This window comes from Euphorbia lathyris, chromosome 10 (assembly GCF_963576675.1).
Source record: "Euphorbia lathyris chromosome 10, ddEupLath1.1, whole genome shotgun sequence".
In the NCBI taxonomy this organism is placed as follows: Eukaryota; Viridiplantae; Streptophyta; class Magnoliopsida; order Malpighiales; family Euphorbiaceae; genus Euphorbia; species Euphorbia lathyris.
Window position 1 is genome coordinate 8,897,889 of NC_088919.1, and position 14,167 is coordinate 8,912,055.

General features: G+C 39.8%; 1 protein-coding gene across 1 annotated transcript; it reads right to left on the minus strand.

Moving 5' to 3' along the window:
- Positions 1–260: 260 nt before the first annotated feature.
- On the minus strand, positions 261–8,868 carry LOC136209398 (uncharacterized). Its single transcript, XM_066000848.1, has 7 exons — positions 8,190–8,868; positions 4,477–4,566; positions 4,133–4,350; positions 3,475–3,664; positions 2,090–2,315; positions 1,837–1,992; positions 261–836 (listed from the first exon to the last, which is right to left on the minus strand). The coding sequence occupies exons 1-7, from the start codon at positions 8,803–8,805 to the stop codon at positions 692–694; spliced, it is 1,641 nt and encodes a 546-aa protein (XP_065856920.1). The 5' UTR covers positions 8,806–8,868; the 3' UTR covers positions 261–691.
- Positions 8,869–14,167: the final 5,299 nt, after the last annotated feature.

The window sequence follows — 14,167 nt, forward strand, 5'->3', positions numbered from 1 at the left end:
TAATAAAAAAAAAAAAAGCTTAAACTGCTACTTAGTCCTTGACTTATCCAAACTTTTGTATTTGGTCACTTAGCTATTATTTGGTGACACTTGACCTTTGACCTATTCAAACGAACCCAAGTTGAATTTCAAGTATCAATTGAATTGTCAAATTGACAAGTTTTTATAAATTAGCCCAAATTTTAGATATTCAAACTTGCATTTGAGCTAATTTATCAAAATGTACATAACTACGGTTGATTTAGATAAAATTGATATTAGTTATCAACTATAGGAACCATTTTGACACTTAAATCCAAAGAATATACCCCTACTACCTAGCCTACATATATCATATACAATACAAATAACATTAAATATTGAATTCATACAATTGAAACTATAATATTACTCGGTGGGACTAACATAAAAATATACATGTGCTACTGCTTAGGCAAAAATAATTAGAGATAAAGTACTAAAATAGCTTTAAATTTATGAAAAAGTGTTAATTTAGCCCCAACGTATAAAATAGCAACATTTTAGATTCAACATTTGTGAAATGGTGTAATTGTAGCTCTAGGTAACAGTACTTGACACGTCAATGTTTGTGAACTGGTATCAATTTACTCTCAAGTGTCGTTACCTATAACTATAATTACATCATTTCACAAACGCCGAGACAAAAATATTTCTATTTTATATGTTGGAGCTAAATTAACACTTCTCTAAAAATCTTGAGGCTATTTCGATACCTTATCCCAAACAAATTAAAGTGATCGGTTGTGATCAAGAGTTCAGTGGACTCCCCCAACCTTCTTTCAATCTTTTCTCTTGCAGCCACACCTTGGATATTCCTACATGAAAATAAGATATTGTATTAGTACTCTCAATTTATAATAGGGCAACACGATTTACATAAATAACAAGAGTCTTGAATGCGTTTGACATCAGTTTATCATTTTGATAATTTTCTTCTATAAAAGAAAAGAAAAGACGGTGAAAAAGTTTAATACATATGTCAACCTCTTCTACTTGCACTCAAATACCTAATAACACACTAGACTTTTAAAATGATTTTTATGCTATTTCAACTTGCTTGAAACGTCCTTTCCGCCACTTCAACTTGCTAAAAACAATCTTCTTGTCACCTACACTTGCTCTAAATCGTAATTCAGCTACTTCAACTGCCAGTTGTTAGCCAGGGCAGTTTATGCAAGTTGAAGGGGTGAAAAAATCATTTTGAAAATTTAGAGGATAAATTACGCTCATGGCCCTTGACTTAGGTTTTATTTTTTATGGCCCCTTACCTTCAAATCCGGGTATAAAAATCCTTCAACTTTGTATTTACTAACATAGAAGTCCTTATAATCGTAAACAACCTCGAAATGACCAAGGAAGGATTCAAAATGGAAAATGAATTGAAGTTGTCTAGAATCACATTTCCATGGAACCATCGTTTTCGATTTTCCAAATCACTATTTTCGGATAAAAACTAAAATACCACTTCCTCTCTACAATGGAGGGTTTACCTACTATTGGAGTGGTAAAAGATTAAGGGACTTTTATGTTTGTAAAAGGAAAAGTTTAAGGATTTTTATGTTTGGTTTTAAAGATACGGGGCATAAAGAAAGTAAAATCTAAGTTAAGGGGCCATAGATGCAATTAGGGCTGTAAATGAGCCAAGCTGCTCATGAGTAGCTCGGCATTCGGCTCAATTATGAATAAAATTAAGGAGCTACTCACGAGCAAAGCTCATGAACAAGTACACGAGCAGTTCACGAACAGAATGTTGAGCTCGAGCTCGTTAATTTATTAACAAGCCGAGCATGAGCAGGCGAGGGGCCAATGACTTACCTTTTCTCAATGGTTGCTTTCCTTGTTAGTTCTTCCACAAGATTAAGTAACCTCTTCACGAGGCCAGGCACCTTCCACAAGGATTCAGCACCTTTCTGATTTGAACATATCTTTTTCAGAATCTCTGAAGCTGTAAAATAACCTTCCTCCTTGTTCCTGAAATAGGAAAACAAAATTTACTTCCAATTATCTAGTGAAAACATATCTTTTCATTCAACTCTAAGATTCTTATCCAAAATGCACAACAAAACACCTGAGAAATTCCAAAAAGATTAATTCAATTGATCCATGGCAGTCAATTAGAACTTCAGTTAAGTGTTGATGGCGTGTGAGATTCCTGATAGTTGAGAGTGCATGCTTCAAAACTTCCTGATCAGGTATGCTTCTGCTGACTGAGCGAATCAGCTTCAGCAATATTGTAATGGCACCAGAAGCCACAAGTTCCTCACAACATTTCTGAGAATGTTTAGTAGTCATATCTGCCACAGAAAAATTTACATAAAAGGCTCAATCTCAAAAAAAATCAGTTCTTCCAAGATTCAAAAAAGGCTGAATGCATATAAACTTGGACAAAAAAACCGGTTGCATCCTTGAATTTTAAGGATGTTCCGTTACCTTCTGAACTTGCTTAAAGTGACATGATCAACCTCCTAGTGCTACGTAGTAGAGTGAGACATGGATTTGGTTAATAAGTCACTAGGTGACTTTAAGTAAGTTCAGGGCGTTATAGGTGACTTTAAGCAAGTTCAAGAAACCACTGGGTGACTTTAAGTAAGTTCAGGGCGCTATAGGTGACTTTAAGTAAGTTCACGAGACTAATGAGACAACTCAAAAATTCAGGGTCAATTAGTTTCTTTCAATCAAGTACTGAAGACCTTATTAACAATTCGATAAATTTACAGTTCATTAAATGCAAAAGGCACTTTAGTACTCATCCATAGTTGTATGATGTTATCCCTACCATATATTTAAGAAGGGGTGACAATTTGTGTAAGTGAATCATATTCATGTCGTGTTAATTATCGGGTTAATGACAAATAAGTCAACTCTAACCGTCTAAAACATTTCGTGTTGCATTTGTGTCAACTCAATCAGGTTCAAATCATTTTCGTGTTTGCAATATCGTACTTAAATTACTATCTTTTTTATTTACGGTGACATTCAAAAATATTTCTAAATATTGATGTCATTTTTGGATTAGTGGACTAACTTTGACCATCCAAAAGTTTTATCGAACATCTATTTAACAAACTTTGGACCCACTAATATCATGTTGGGTTGGGTTCACAAGATATTGATAATTTTACTATCTCCGTTAGGGATGGCATGTAAAAATATGAGAAATTCAAATTATGTTCTTGGCTACTTGTAACTTTATTACTCTAGTAAACTGACATGTAAAAACATAAGAGGATATAATATTAATTTTAAATATTCATGTTTTTTGAGTTAAAAAGTCAACTTTAACCTACCTTGCATATAAATTTCCTTCAATCCAAAAAATAACCCATTACATGTTTAATAAAATGCTAATCCTAAATTCGTGTTGGATTCATATCGTGTTGTGTTGTCGTGTACACAATTGGCAACTCTAAATTGAAAGTATGCCTCATTATACAAGCGATAAGAAACTCTTACCTAAAGTTGCACAAGTATGAAGAATTCCGCTGATGCTTTTCATGGTCAGTAATTCTGAAACTGCCATTTTTAGTCTATTGATAATCCGCATACCATCATCCACATTTTTAGCAGATCTTTGAACTCTAAGCGACAAATCCAATAGCTGCCCCCTTAATCCTTTACGTGCAATGTAACCTTTCCAGTGTGCCTGTTAAAAGTTAAAACTAAAAATATAAAGAGTTGATCCAAATTGCATTGATGGGAAAATTAACACAAGTAAAAAAACGATGAAACCATGTCAAAATTCTTGAGAGTCGGCCTAAAGGACAAACGTTTTACCATTGGCCGTGAAAGCCTCTAAACTTTGAAAACGACATATTAACTCCTTAAATTTGTTTAAAGCAACCCATTGAGCCCCGAAACTTGCTTACACATTAGACTTAGGAAGATAATCATGTCACTTTAAGTAACTTCAAAGGGCTAATCAATCGTTTCCAAAGTTTGAGAGGCTACTATGCTTTTATGGACAAATTTGGAGGTTAGACCTTGTACTCATTAACCAATCAAATTAACCACAGCTATAAGTTACTTTTTTCAAGAAAGTCTTTAATCAATTTCATTTTCTTTTGTAGCATGAAGTCGTGCTATATTACTAAAGCCGTGTATGAAGTCTTACTTGGATGATCACCACATAATGCCTTTTGTTAGATGCCCTTCGCTGGCCAATCCAACCTCGGATATAAGACTGTATGGTAGTTGCTGACTTAGTTCTTAGTTTCTGCAATAAAACACCCCTCCACCATCTTTGCAGCTTCAGTATTGAAGAAAGCAGTGTCTTTAATTCAGAACTTTGATTGCAACCAACCGAAGTTTGAAAATTGCAATGAGATGCTCCTGTCAATGACCAACACGCACGTGGGTTTTTAACATTAACAACCAACTTGAATACATAAACAGAGAACAATTTATAAAAGAAAATTAGTAAGCTAATTGAAGTTTAGAGAACTTTTTACAACATACCTAACAGCCTCTTTCGAGCAATCCGTCCCCTGACAAAACGTTGAATTTCAACAGCAGCATTTGTTTTGTCAGCAAGGGCACTTTCACAATCTAGGAAAAGGAGCAGTTTGAGAATTTAAAAACTTAAAAACCATCACCAAACAGTTTCTGAAAAATAAAGGATCCATGAGAAAACCTCTTCTAATTTCAATGCTTGAGATGCTATTTGAGCTCTTCTGCGAAGTAGAAGTTGTAGGCATTGTAACAAATCTATTGTTCTGTGAAGCCATATCTTGCCACTATCAGAATATGTATTATTTATCTGTATCAATTCGGTTATTTATCCCTAGCCTAGAATATAGGCTCAGTTGTTGACTATAGTTGTTCACTACAGAGTGAACTGTATTCTGTATAAATACGATATTTCATATCAATAACAATTCACTGAGAATTACAATCTCACATGGTATCAGAGACCCTAACCCTAATCCACAAATATCTTTCTCCTTCCCCGTCGCCGCCGCCGCCGCCGCGACATCACCTCCAATCTCACGGCCGCCGCCGCCGTTAGCTTCTCCATTTTTTCCGATCACCTTCTACTTATCGGTTCAGAACAGAATCGCAATCCCTTCTCTTTCCTCTCCCGTCGACAATAATGAGCACCAACACCGAAAACTCCTCAACCGGCACCCCCCCCCCCAAATCAAACTCGACAATGGACAACACAAACACAAATCCAAATCACCATCCGTCCCTCACCGTCTCCAATATTTCTACCTTTATCAAAATTACTCTCGACATAGAAAAAGGCCATTACCCCACTTGGGCTGCTCTGTTCAAGCTCCATGCCACCGCATTCGAGGTCCTGGGCCATTATCGAGTCTCGTTCCTTTCCATGTGTTTTCTTAGGTTATCCTTCTAATCATAGAGGATACAAGTGTCTGGACATATCTAGAAATAAGATAATCATATCCCGTCATGTAATTTTTGATGAATCAATTCTTCCGTTCTCAACAGCACCTCCACATCGCACATCTCCCCCGCCAACTTCTGTCGAATCGAACAGCGATTTCCTACCCGCTGTCCCGTTTCGCACTCAAACAACTCCTAATTTCGTTGATTCTGCACCTTCGTCCGCGTCACCCACTTCTGTTGCGTCTGTCCCGTCATCTGCATCACCCGTCACCCCCTCAAGTCCAACCGAGTCGTCCGCGTCGTCTAACCCGACATCTGGTCACGTCAGTTCGTCGGTGTTATCTGTCGTCCCGTCCAGTCCACACCCTTCGTCCGAGTCGTCTCCTGTATCGTCATCTAATCCCAGTCCGTCCGTCTCCTCGTCTGCGCGCATCGCGCACACGCAGTCCTCCGAGCCGATTTCAGCCCACATTTCCCCCTCCAATACATCTAAAACTTCTGCTGATACAGCACCTTCTAACTCGTCTCCTCAATTACAAATTGTTAACAATCACAAAATGACCACGAGAGCTCAACATGGCATCCATAAACCTCGTCGAATGCTAAATCTATCCACATTAACCAAACCTACCATATCTCCGCTTCCAAAAACACCTTCTCTTGCATTAACTGATCCAAACTGGCTACAAGCCATGACTGATGAATTTGAGGCTCTTATTGCAAATAAGACGTGGGTACTCGTACCCCGTCCAAAATGTGCTAATATTATTCGTAGTTGGTGGATTTTCAGGCACAAAACAAAGTCAGATGGCTCCTTTGAGAGATATAAAGCAAGATTGGTTGGGAATGGTTCCGGACAGTTGGCAGGAGTTGATTGTGGTGAAACATTTAGCCCTGTGGTTAAACCGGCCACTATTCGTGCTGTCCTCAGCATAGCACTGTCTAAAAATTGGAAAATTCGGCAATTAGACGTCAAAAATGCCTTTCTCCATGGGGATCTTACTGAAACAGTTTACATGCATCAACCACTGGGGTTCCGGGATTCCAGGTATCCTGATCATGTCTGTCTGCTACAGAAATCACTATATGGCCTGAAGCAGGCACCTCGGGCCTGGTATCAGCGGTTTGCTAACTTTGTCATACGAATCGGCTTCTCCAACAGCATATCTGACAGCTCCTTATTTATCTACAGACAAGGCTCTGACACGGCATACATCCTTCTATATGTTGATGATATTGTGCTAATCACTTCATCTGACACACTTCAGGCTTCAGTAATGTCCAAATTGAGCTCCGAATTTGCAATGAAAGATTTGGGTCCTCTACACTATTTTTTAGGCATATCAGTAACTCACTCTCCTGGCTCCTTATTTCTGTCTCAGCGGAAGTATGCTTCTGAAATAATTGCAAAAGCCGGACTCAGCTCGTGCAATTCGGCTACCACTCCAGTTGACACCAAACAAAAGCTCAGTATCAATTCTGGCTCTGATTATCATGACCCCACTGAATTCAGACGATTGGCTGGTGCTCTCCAATATCTCACTCTCACCCGACCTGATATCTCATATGCAGTTCAACAGATATGCTTATTCATGCACAACCCAAAAACTACACACATGGCTTCTCTGAAACGCATTCTCAGGTATATTCAGGGTACTCTTGACTTTGGCCTCACACTTCTGGCATCTTCTCCTAGTCAATTGATCTCCTACACGGACGCCGATTGGGCAGGCTGTCCTGACACTCGCCGATCAACATCAGGCTAATGTGTATTCCTCGGGGACAATTTAATCTCTTGGTCCGCCAAACGACAGCCAACACTGTCCCGATCCAGCGCAGAAGCCGAATATCGCGGCGTTGCCAACGTCGTATCTGAGACATGCTGGATACGCAATCTGCTTTTAGAACTTGGCTGTCCGATTCAGAAATCTTCAATAGTGTATTGTGATAATATCAGCGCAGTGTACCTCACGGGCAATCCGGTTCAGCATCACCGCACTAAGCATGTGGAAATGGACATTCACTTTGTCCGAGAACGCGTTGCAAAAGGCGAAGTCCGTGTCCTTCACGTGTCATCTCGCTATCAAATCGCTGACATCTTCACCAAAGGCCTTCCGTCAACACTATTTGAAGATTTTCGTAATAGTCTCAATGTTCGCCCTCCGAACCTTTCGACTACGGGGGCGTATTAGAATATGTATTATTTATCTGTATCAATTCGGTTATTTATCCCTAGCCTAGAATATAGGCTCAGTTGTTGACTATAGTTGTTCACTACAGAGTGAACTGTATTCTGTATAAATACGATATTTCATATCAATAACAATTCACTGAGAATTACAATCTCACAGCCACAATGCTTTTATAGCCTTAAACCTTCCAGCAGCATCTGTCATTTTAAGGGAAATCAACTGAACTGTTTGTAACCTAAATTTTGTTTTAATAGCAACTGAACTGTTTGTAACCTAAATTTTCTGTTTTCCTTGTCTGTAGTTTTCACTAAAACAGCACTTGTGATTTGACATATAGTGCCTTAATGTATTGAGTTATCATCCAAAAATAATACAGCATATAAGAACTTCATTGATAAAACACCACAAGAATTTTATATAATCAACCTATAACCTGATACAAAGCAAAAGTAAATGGATGCTACCCGGGTTTTAGCATTTCTTAGTTTAATTATTAGGTACTATTGTTCCAAAATAAATCCACACACTTCAAATGAGTTTAGCAAGAAAAGCACATCTTAAGCAATAAGTGAATGTGATGGTAAATTGCTTACTGAAAAGCTGCATTGCTAAATAAAAGCTGCTAACCTTCAGAACGATGCCTTTGTATTTCTTCTACCTTTACCACTGGAGTCATGACATCAAAAATCTCTTTGCTCAAGTGAACCCTCATTCTCTGCTTCAAATCATCGAAACCGCACACATCCTTCAGCGAATTCCTTAAAGGTCCATAGTTCTTTGAACTCAAGAAACCTTCCTCCCCCTTATTAAGCTCCACGTGATCACTCTGCCTCATCCGACTCCGCCAAGCAGCCTCCACATCAACCACCCTACCCGGCACTCCAACATCCATCTTCCCCAATTTCCCCGCGAAACTTGCTTCTTGATCTCCATCGACAGTCAATTGGCAGCCAGAGGACTTAGGGTTTTGGAAGAGGAAATTGAGCCAAGTAGTGAGAGACTTAGCAAGTGGGTTAATAGATCGTTCCTTCTCAATCTCAGCCTTCCGTGAGGACTGCGATTGCTCGAGCTCGAATGCTTGAAATCGACTGACATTGGCAGTTTTTTGCTTACCCAGGAAAGAGAGTAACGGACGGATGTGGTAAGGGCGGACAGAGGAAGAGCAAGGGGTGCGAGGTGTTTGTTTGGAGGCGGTGAAGAATTGGGGAGAAGGTGAAGGAGAGGAGTATTTGTTAGTCTCCATTGACGGGTACTGAGAATGACAGGGAAAAAAGACAATCCTTTTTAGAATTTGAATTGTAAAGAGTCAACGGTTTGCCGCTTTTTAAGGTTTAAGCGACAGGTATATATAGTGGTAACGTATTAAAGGGTAGAAACGTAATTTTAATGTTACGGTATAAAAAATTTAAAAATATATTTGACTGTAAATTCAGATTTTCAAATAAATTTATCATAGTTAAATTAGTAATTTTAAATTTAGATTTAGATTTGTTTGAAACATTAAAACTAAATTTACATAATTTTATAAATTACTGTTAAATTTACCATTTTTTTCCAATTTGTAGTGAATTTACACAAATTACTATTAAATTTACACTTTTTTTTAATATTAAAATTAAATTTGATAATTATTTCCTTTTTATGCTATGGAAAAAAACCTCTAAACTTTTCATTACCGATCGAAAAAAAAGTAATTTAAATGTGGAAGATATATTTCAAGCATCTTAGAATGTTATTACATAATTCAAAAATAAATTAAAAATGAAGTTATTATTTGGCCAACTATATAACTTATCTTCTCTAATATTAGAACTGTATACCTCCGATTTCGATCGTTTTACTTTTTTTTAAGACTCGTGCAATACATCTTCCGCATTTAAGCGAGAGGTGTATAGTGGTAAGTTGGTAACGTATTAAATGGTAGGAATGTAATTTTAAAGTTTCAAAAAATTGAAAATATGTTTAACTGTCAATTCAGATTTTCAAATAAGTTTATCATAGTCAAATAAATAATTTTAAATTTTGATTTGTTTGGAACATTAAAATTAAATTTACATAATTTTATTTTTATTTTTTTTGGGTAGAAAATGAAAGGAAAGCAAAGCAAAACAAGCAACTACACCGGGATTAGCCTAGGAAAGCTATCATATCCTCTAAAAGAAGAGGAGAAAGAGCGATAGGGGGAACGGTAAGGGTAGAAACACCTAACACCCCCTCATGGCCTGCCGCCGCCAAGTGATCTGCAACACGGTTCTGCTCCCGGAAAATGTGGCTGAACTCAAGGATATCAAATGAGAGGCTAAGCCTCTTAATAGCTTTAATAAGGTTGCGGCTATGAAGACCCATGGCATGACTACCCAAAATCATATTGATGGCCTCCAAGTTATTAGACTCCACAGAAAGCCTCTTAACACCCAGCTTAATCGCCAGCTGGATCCCAGAGAGAATGCCCCAGAGCTCCGCAGAGAAGGAAGAACCCAAACCCAAATTCTGGGTAAACCCAGAAAGCCAGGCGCCTCCCGCATCCCTAAGAACACCTCCGGCAGCAATCTTACCATTACTGAGGCAGGAACCATCAGTATTCAGCTTTACAACCCCCTCTCTCGGCCTGCTCCAGCTCACGAGGTGGACATCACTACTCGAGGAAGATCTGGCAAGGGACTCACCTTTGAAACTATCAATAATAGAGGAGAGTTTCTTCAAGAAGAACTCAGCTAAGTTAGGCAAAAGCACAGCTTTATTATCAAAAATCTCCTCGTTCCTCCATTTCCACACTTGATGACAGATAATGGCAAAGAAAATGTCCCCATGCTCCATATAAGACAATAACTTTCCCCTAATACCATCTGAGAACCAGTCGTTCACAGAATGGGACATGAAGGAAGAGAAAGTATGATGAGGGAGAATTTTCTTCCAAACCTCTTCACTCTTAGGGCAATCCCTAAGAGCGTGGCACAACGATTCAACATGGCCTCTACATCTACCGCAAGCTCCAGAGGTCACCAAATGCCTTCTGTATCTATCTGAGTTAGTAAGTAATCTGTCTTTAATGCCCAGCCACAGGAAGCTCCTCATGCGGTAGGGGATTTTAAGGGACCAAATGGTCTTCCAAATATCCGAGGGATTATCAGTCCTGTTAAGGGAAAACGCTTCAAAGGCAGATTTGCAAGAATAGACTCCATTGTTAGTCAGCGCCCAGCAATGCTTATCCATGTCTTCCTCTTGATTACTCACCTTCACTCCTCTAATTCTAAGGAGAGTCTCAAGGCTAAAGAAAGAATCAAATTTAGGCCAAACCCAGTCCCCTTCAGAGTCCACCACATCGGCTAACCTCCAGTTTTGGATATCACTAGGCGGGGGGGAAGTGCACACATCCACTAAAGGTTTATCCCCAATCCAGTTATCAAACCAGAAGCTTATGGACTTACCATTACCCATATCCAGACCAACCCCCGAGCAAAACTCAGCAAAAACGGCGCCAAGCCCTTTCCAGAGGAAGGAACAATTGATAACTCTCTCTTTCGGGCCCCCAAAGATCTTATCTTTTCGATACTTACCACAAAGAAGGCGAACCCAGAGAGAGGAGGGGCATTGCCACATACGCCAAAGGAGTTTCATTAATAAAACTTTATTATTATCCTTAGCTCTCCTAATGCCCAAACCCCCTGAATCTTTGGGCTGACAAACCTCACTCCAAGGCACCAGGTGGATCTTTCTTCCCTCCGCAGCTTCCCCCCACAGGAACCTTCGGTTAATCTTATCAAGATCATTAAGCACAAGATTCGGAAGCTGACAAGCCTGCATGATGTGATTGGGAGCAGCGGAATTCACAGATTGAATTAAAGCCAGACGGCCAGCGAGGGAGAGAGTCTTGGCTTTCCACGTGGCACACCTCGTATTGGCTTTGTCCAAAGTATCTTTAAAAGAAACTTTAGACACTCTCTCACTATGGAGAGGAATCCCCAGATACTTCCCAAGAGAATTAGTAAGAGGAATACCAGACAAATCACTTAATCTTTTACAAATTCTCGGATTCATATTCTTAGAGCACGTCATCCTAGATTTCTGGATATTAAGTCTCTGACCAGAGGCCGAACAAAAACAATCCAGAATATCCATAATGACACTCAACTGCTCCTCATTACCTTCAAGAAAGATAAGGACATCGTCCGCAAAGAATAAGTGGGCCACCTGGGGATAGAAACTGTTGATGGCCACCGGGTGGAAACTCCCAATATCAATGGCATCTTGAATAAGGTGGGACAGCCTCTCCATAGCAATAACGAAAAGGAAGGGACTCATAGGATCACCCTAACGGATGCCCCGACCCGGAGAGAACTCCTCCGACATATCCCCATTCACCATAACCTGAAACACAGGAGAAGTAATACAAACTTTAATAAGATTTCTCCAACTGTCCGGGATCCTAGCTCTCTCCAGACTCTCCATCAGGAAGTTCCAGTTGATGCGATCATAGGCCTTCTCCACATCCAGCTTAAGAGCCACAATGCCTTTCTTCCCTTTCCTAATCTTCATAGTGTGCACCATTTCTTGGGCAATCACCACATTGTCCATCATTTGTCTACCGGGTACAAAACTACCCTGATTCTGACAAATGATCTCCGGAAGAATGCCACGGATTCTATTAGCCACAATTTTTGTAATCGTCTTGTAAAGAACATTACAAAGACTGATGGGTCTCATATGCAAAAAGGAAGAAGGCTTATCAATTTTAGGAATAAGGACCAGGAGAGTTCTATTAACCAGCTCAATATCCTTAGACCCATTGAACACACCTATGATAAACTCATAGATACCCTCCTTCACAACACCCCAGTGCTTGTGGTAGAAGCCAGCTGGAAGACCATCAATACCAGGCGCTTTAGATGCCCCAATGCTGAAGATGGCATGGTCAATCTCTTTTCGGGAAATAGGAAGAAAGGCACTCTGACTGATATCCTCACTGATCAAAGGAAATGTAGCAATAGAGTGAGCCCTCTCCAGCTGAACAGGATCCTCTTTGAAAAGCTCCTTATAGAACTCCAGAGCCAAATTCCGAATCACCTCATCTTCATACACCCACTCCCCATCAGAATCTTTGATAGCCTCAATTCTATTCCTCTGCCGCCTGATCATAGTAGACAGATGGAAGTACCTGGTATTACGATCCCCATCCCTAATCCAGGATTTCCTAGACTTCTGGAACCAAAGAAGCTCCTCCTGCCTAAGCACAGCTTCCAGCTCCTTCTGAAGGGTTCTAAGGAGGCCATCTAAACTGTGATCAAACCTCACATCCAACCTACGTTGAACACCCTCCATCCTTTTTAACAACTTATTCTTTCTTCTAATAATGTGCCCAAAGACATTCTTATTCCAACCAAGCACCTTCTTCCTGAACCCTTCAGAAGCTTGCAGGACATTCGAATGAGGTTTCCAATTATCTTGGACGAACTCCTTAAACTTAGGATGGGACTCCCACGCCAGCTGGTACCGGAACGGTCTCTTCCCCCTAGGCCGGTTGCCTCTCAAAAGTCTAAACAAAATAGGGCAATGGTCCGAATGACGGAACGGAAGATTTAAAACAGAACACTCAAGGAAAGAAGTCAGGGCAGCCACATTAGCATAGACCTTGTCCAAACGAACAAAGGTACTATTGCGTTTCCAAGTGAATCTATGACCCGAAGCCCCCAAGTCGGAAAGCCCACATAAATCCATATTATTTTTATGGTGAAGACAGCGATTAACATAATGATTGGAACCTCCTCTCTGGTCACTCATAAGGCCGATATCATTAAAGTCTCCCGCAATAAACCAGGTGTTAGACGAGGTTCCGCGGCCTAATCTCCCGGGCGGACCGGGGGGTGGACAACCTCATGGCGACGTAAGCGGTGATTGGCGCCGAAAGCAACCAATCGTGGAATCAAGCTGCTCGGCAGGACCGGAGCTCGGAGATATGGAAGAGTCGCCACCCACGAATGGGAAAATGAACATTGATCCCTTGCGGGAGACCGGTGTGGGTTCGGGAAACTTAGGTACGAGCCGAGAAGGCTAGCTCCTTTCCGGAGAAAGGCTACTAGGCACCCCGACATCGCCCGGTTATGAACCACCGGCCTCCTACTCAGCATGTTAGGCGATAACGGACTAATCGTATACTTCTTTAAGTTTAAAATTCATTTAAAACCCTTTTCTTTCTTTTTTTGGAAACCATTTTGAGCATATGATATTGAAAAGCCACATCAGTAAAGAATCACCCATTTATGTTTATACATACACAGAGAGGGGGAAGAAAGAAGTGATTTATTTACAACCGTATTTAAATGTTATGTTGTGTGTCTATTCTACATTAACTTATTTCCCCAAAACGATGTTTACATGGTTCGCACCTTAATCGCCGTTGGAACGATTTAGGTGCGTTTTAAAACCCCGTTTGATGAAACTTACCCGAATCGCCGTTGGAACGACTCGAGTAATTGAAAACGTTAAAGTAAAAGCCTTTTAATAAGAAAACGTGGTTAAACATACAAGTCAATTTTATTTTGTACAAATTCATTAAGAAAGCGATTCAAAATCTCCATTATTAACAAAAAAACGATTTTGATTACAAT

Excerpts from the sequence above, each read along its gene's own strand:
- LOC136209398 (XM_066000848.1), bottom strand. The coding sequence starts at position 8,805 with ATGGAGACTAACAAATACTCCTCTCCTTCACCTTCTCCCCAATTCTTC. Across the intron at positions 2,316-3,474 it reads TCATACTTGTGCAACTTTAG|ATATGACTACTAAACATTCT; the intron begins GTAAGAGTTTCT and ends TTTCTGTGGCAG. Across the intron at positions 837-1,836 it reads AAAGCAACCATTGAGAAAAG|GAATATCCAAGGTGTGGCTG; the intron begins GTAAGTCATTGG and ends ATTTTCATGTAG.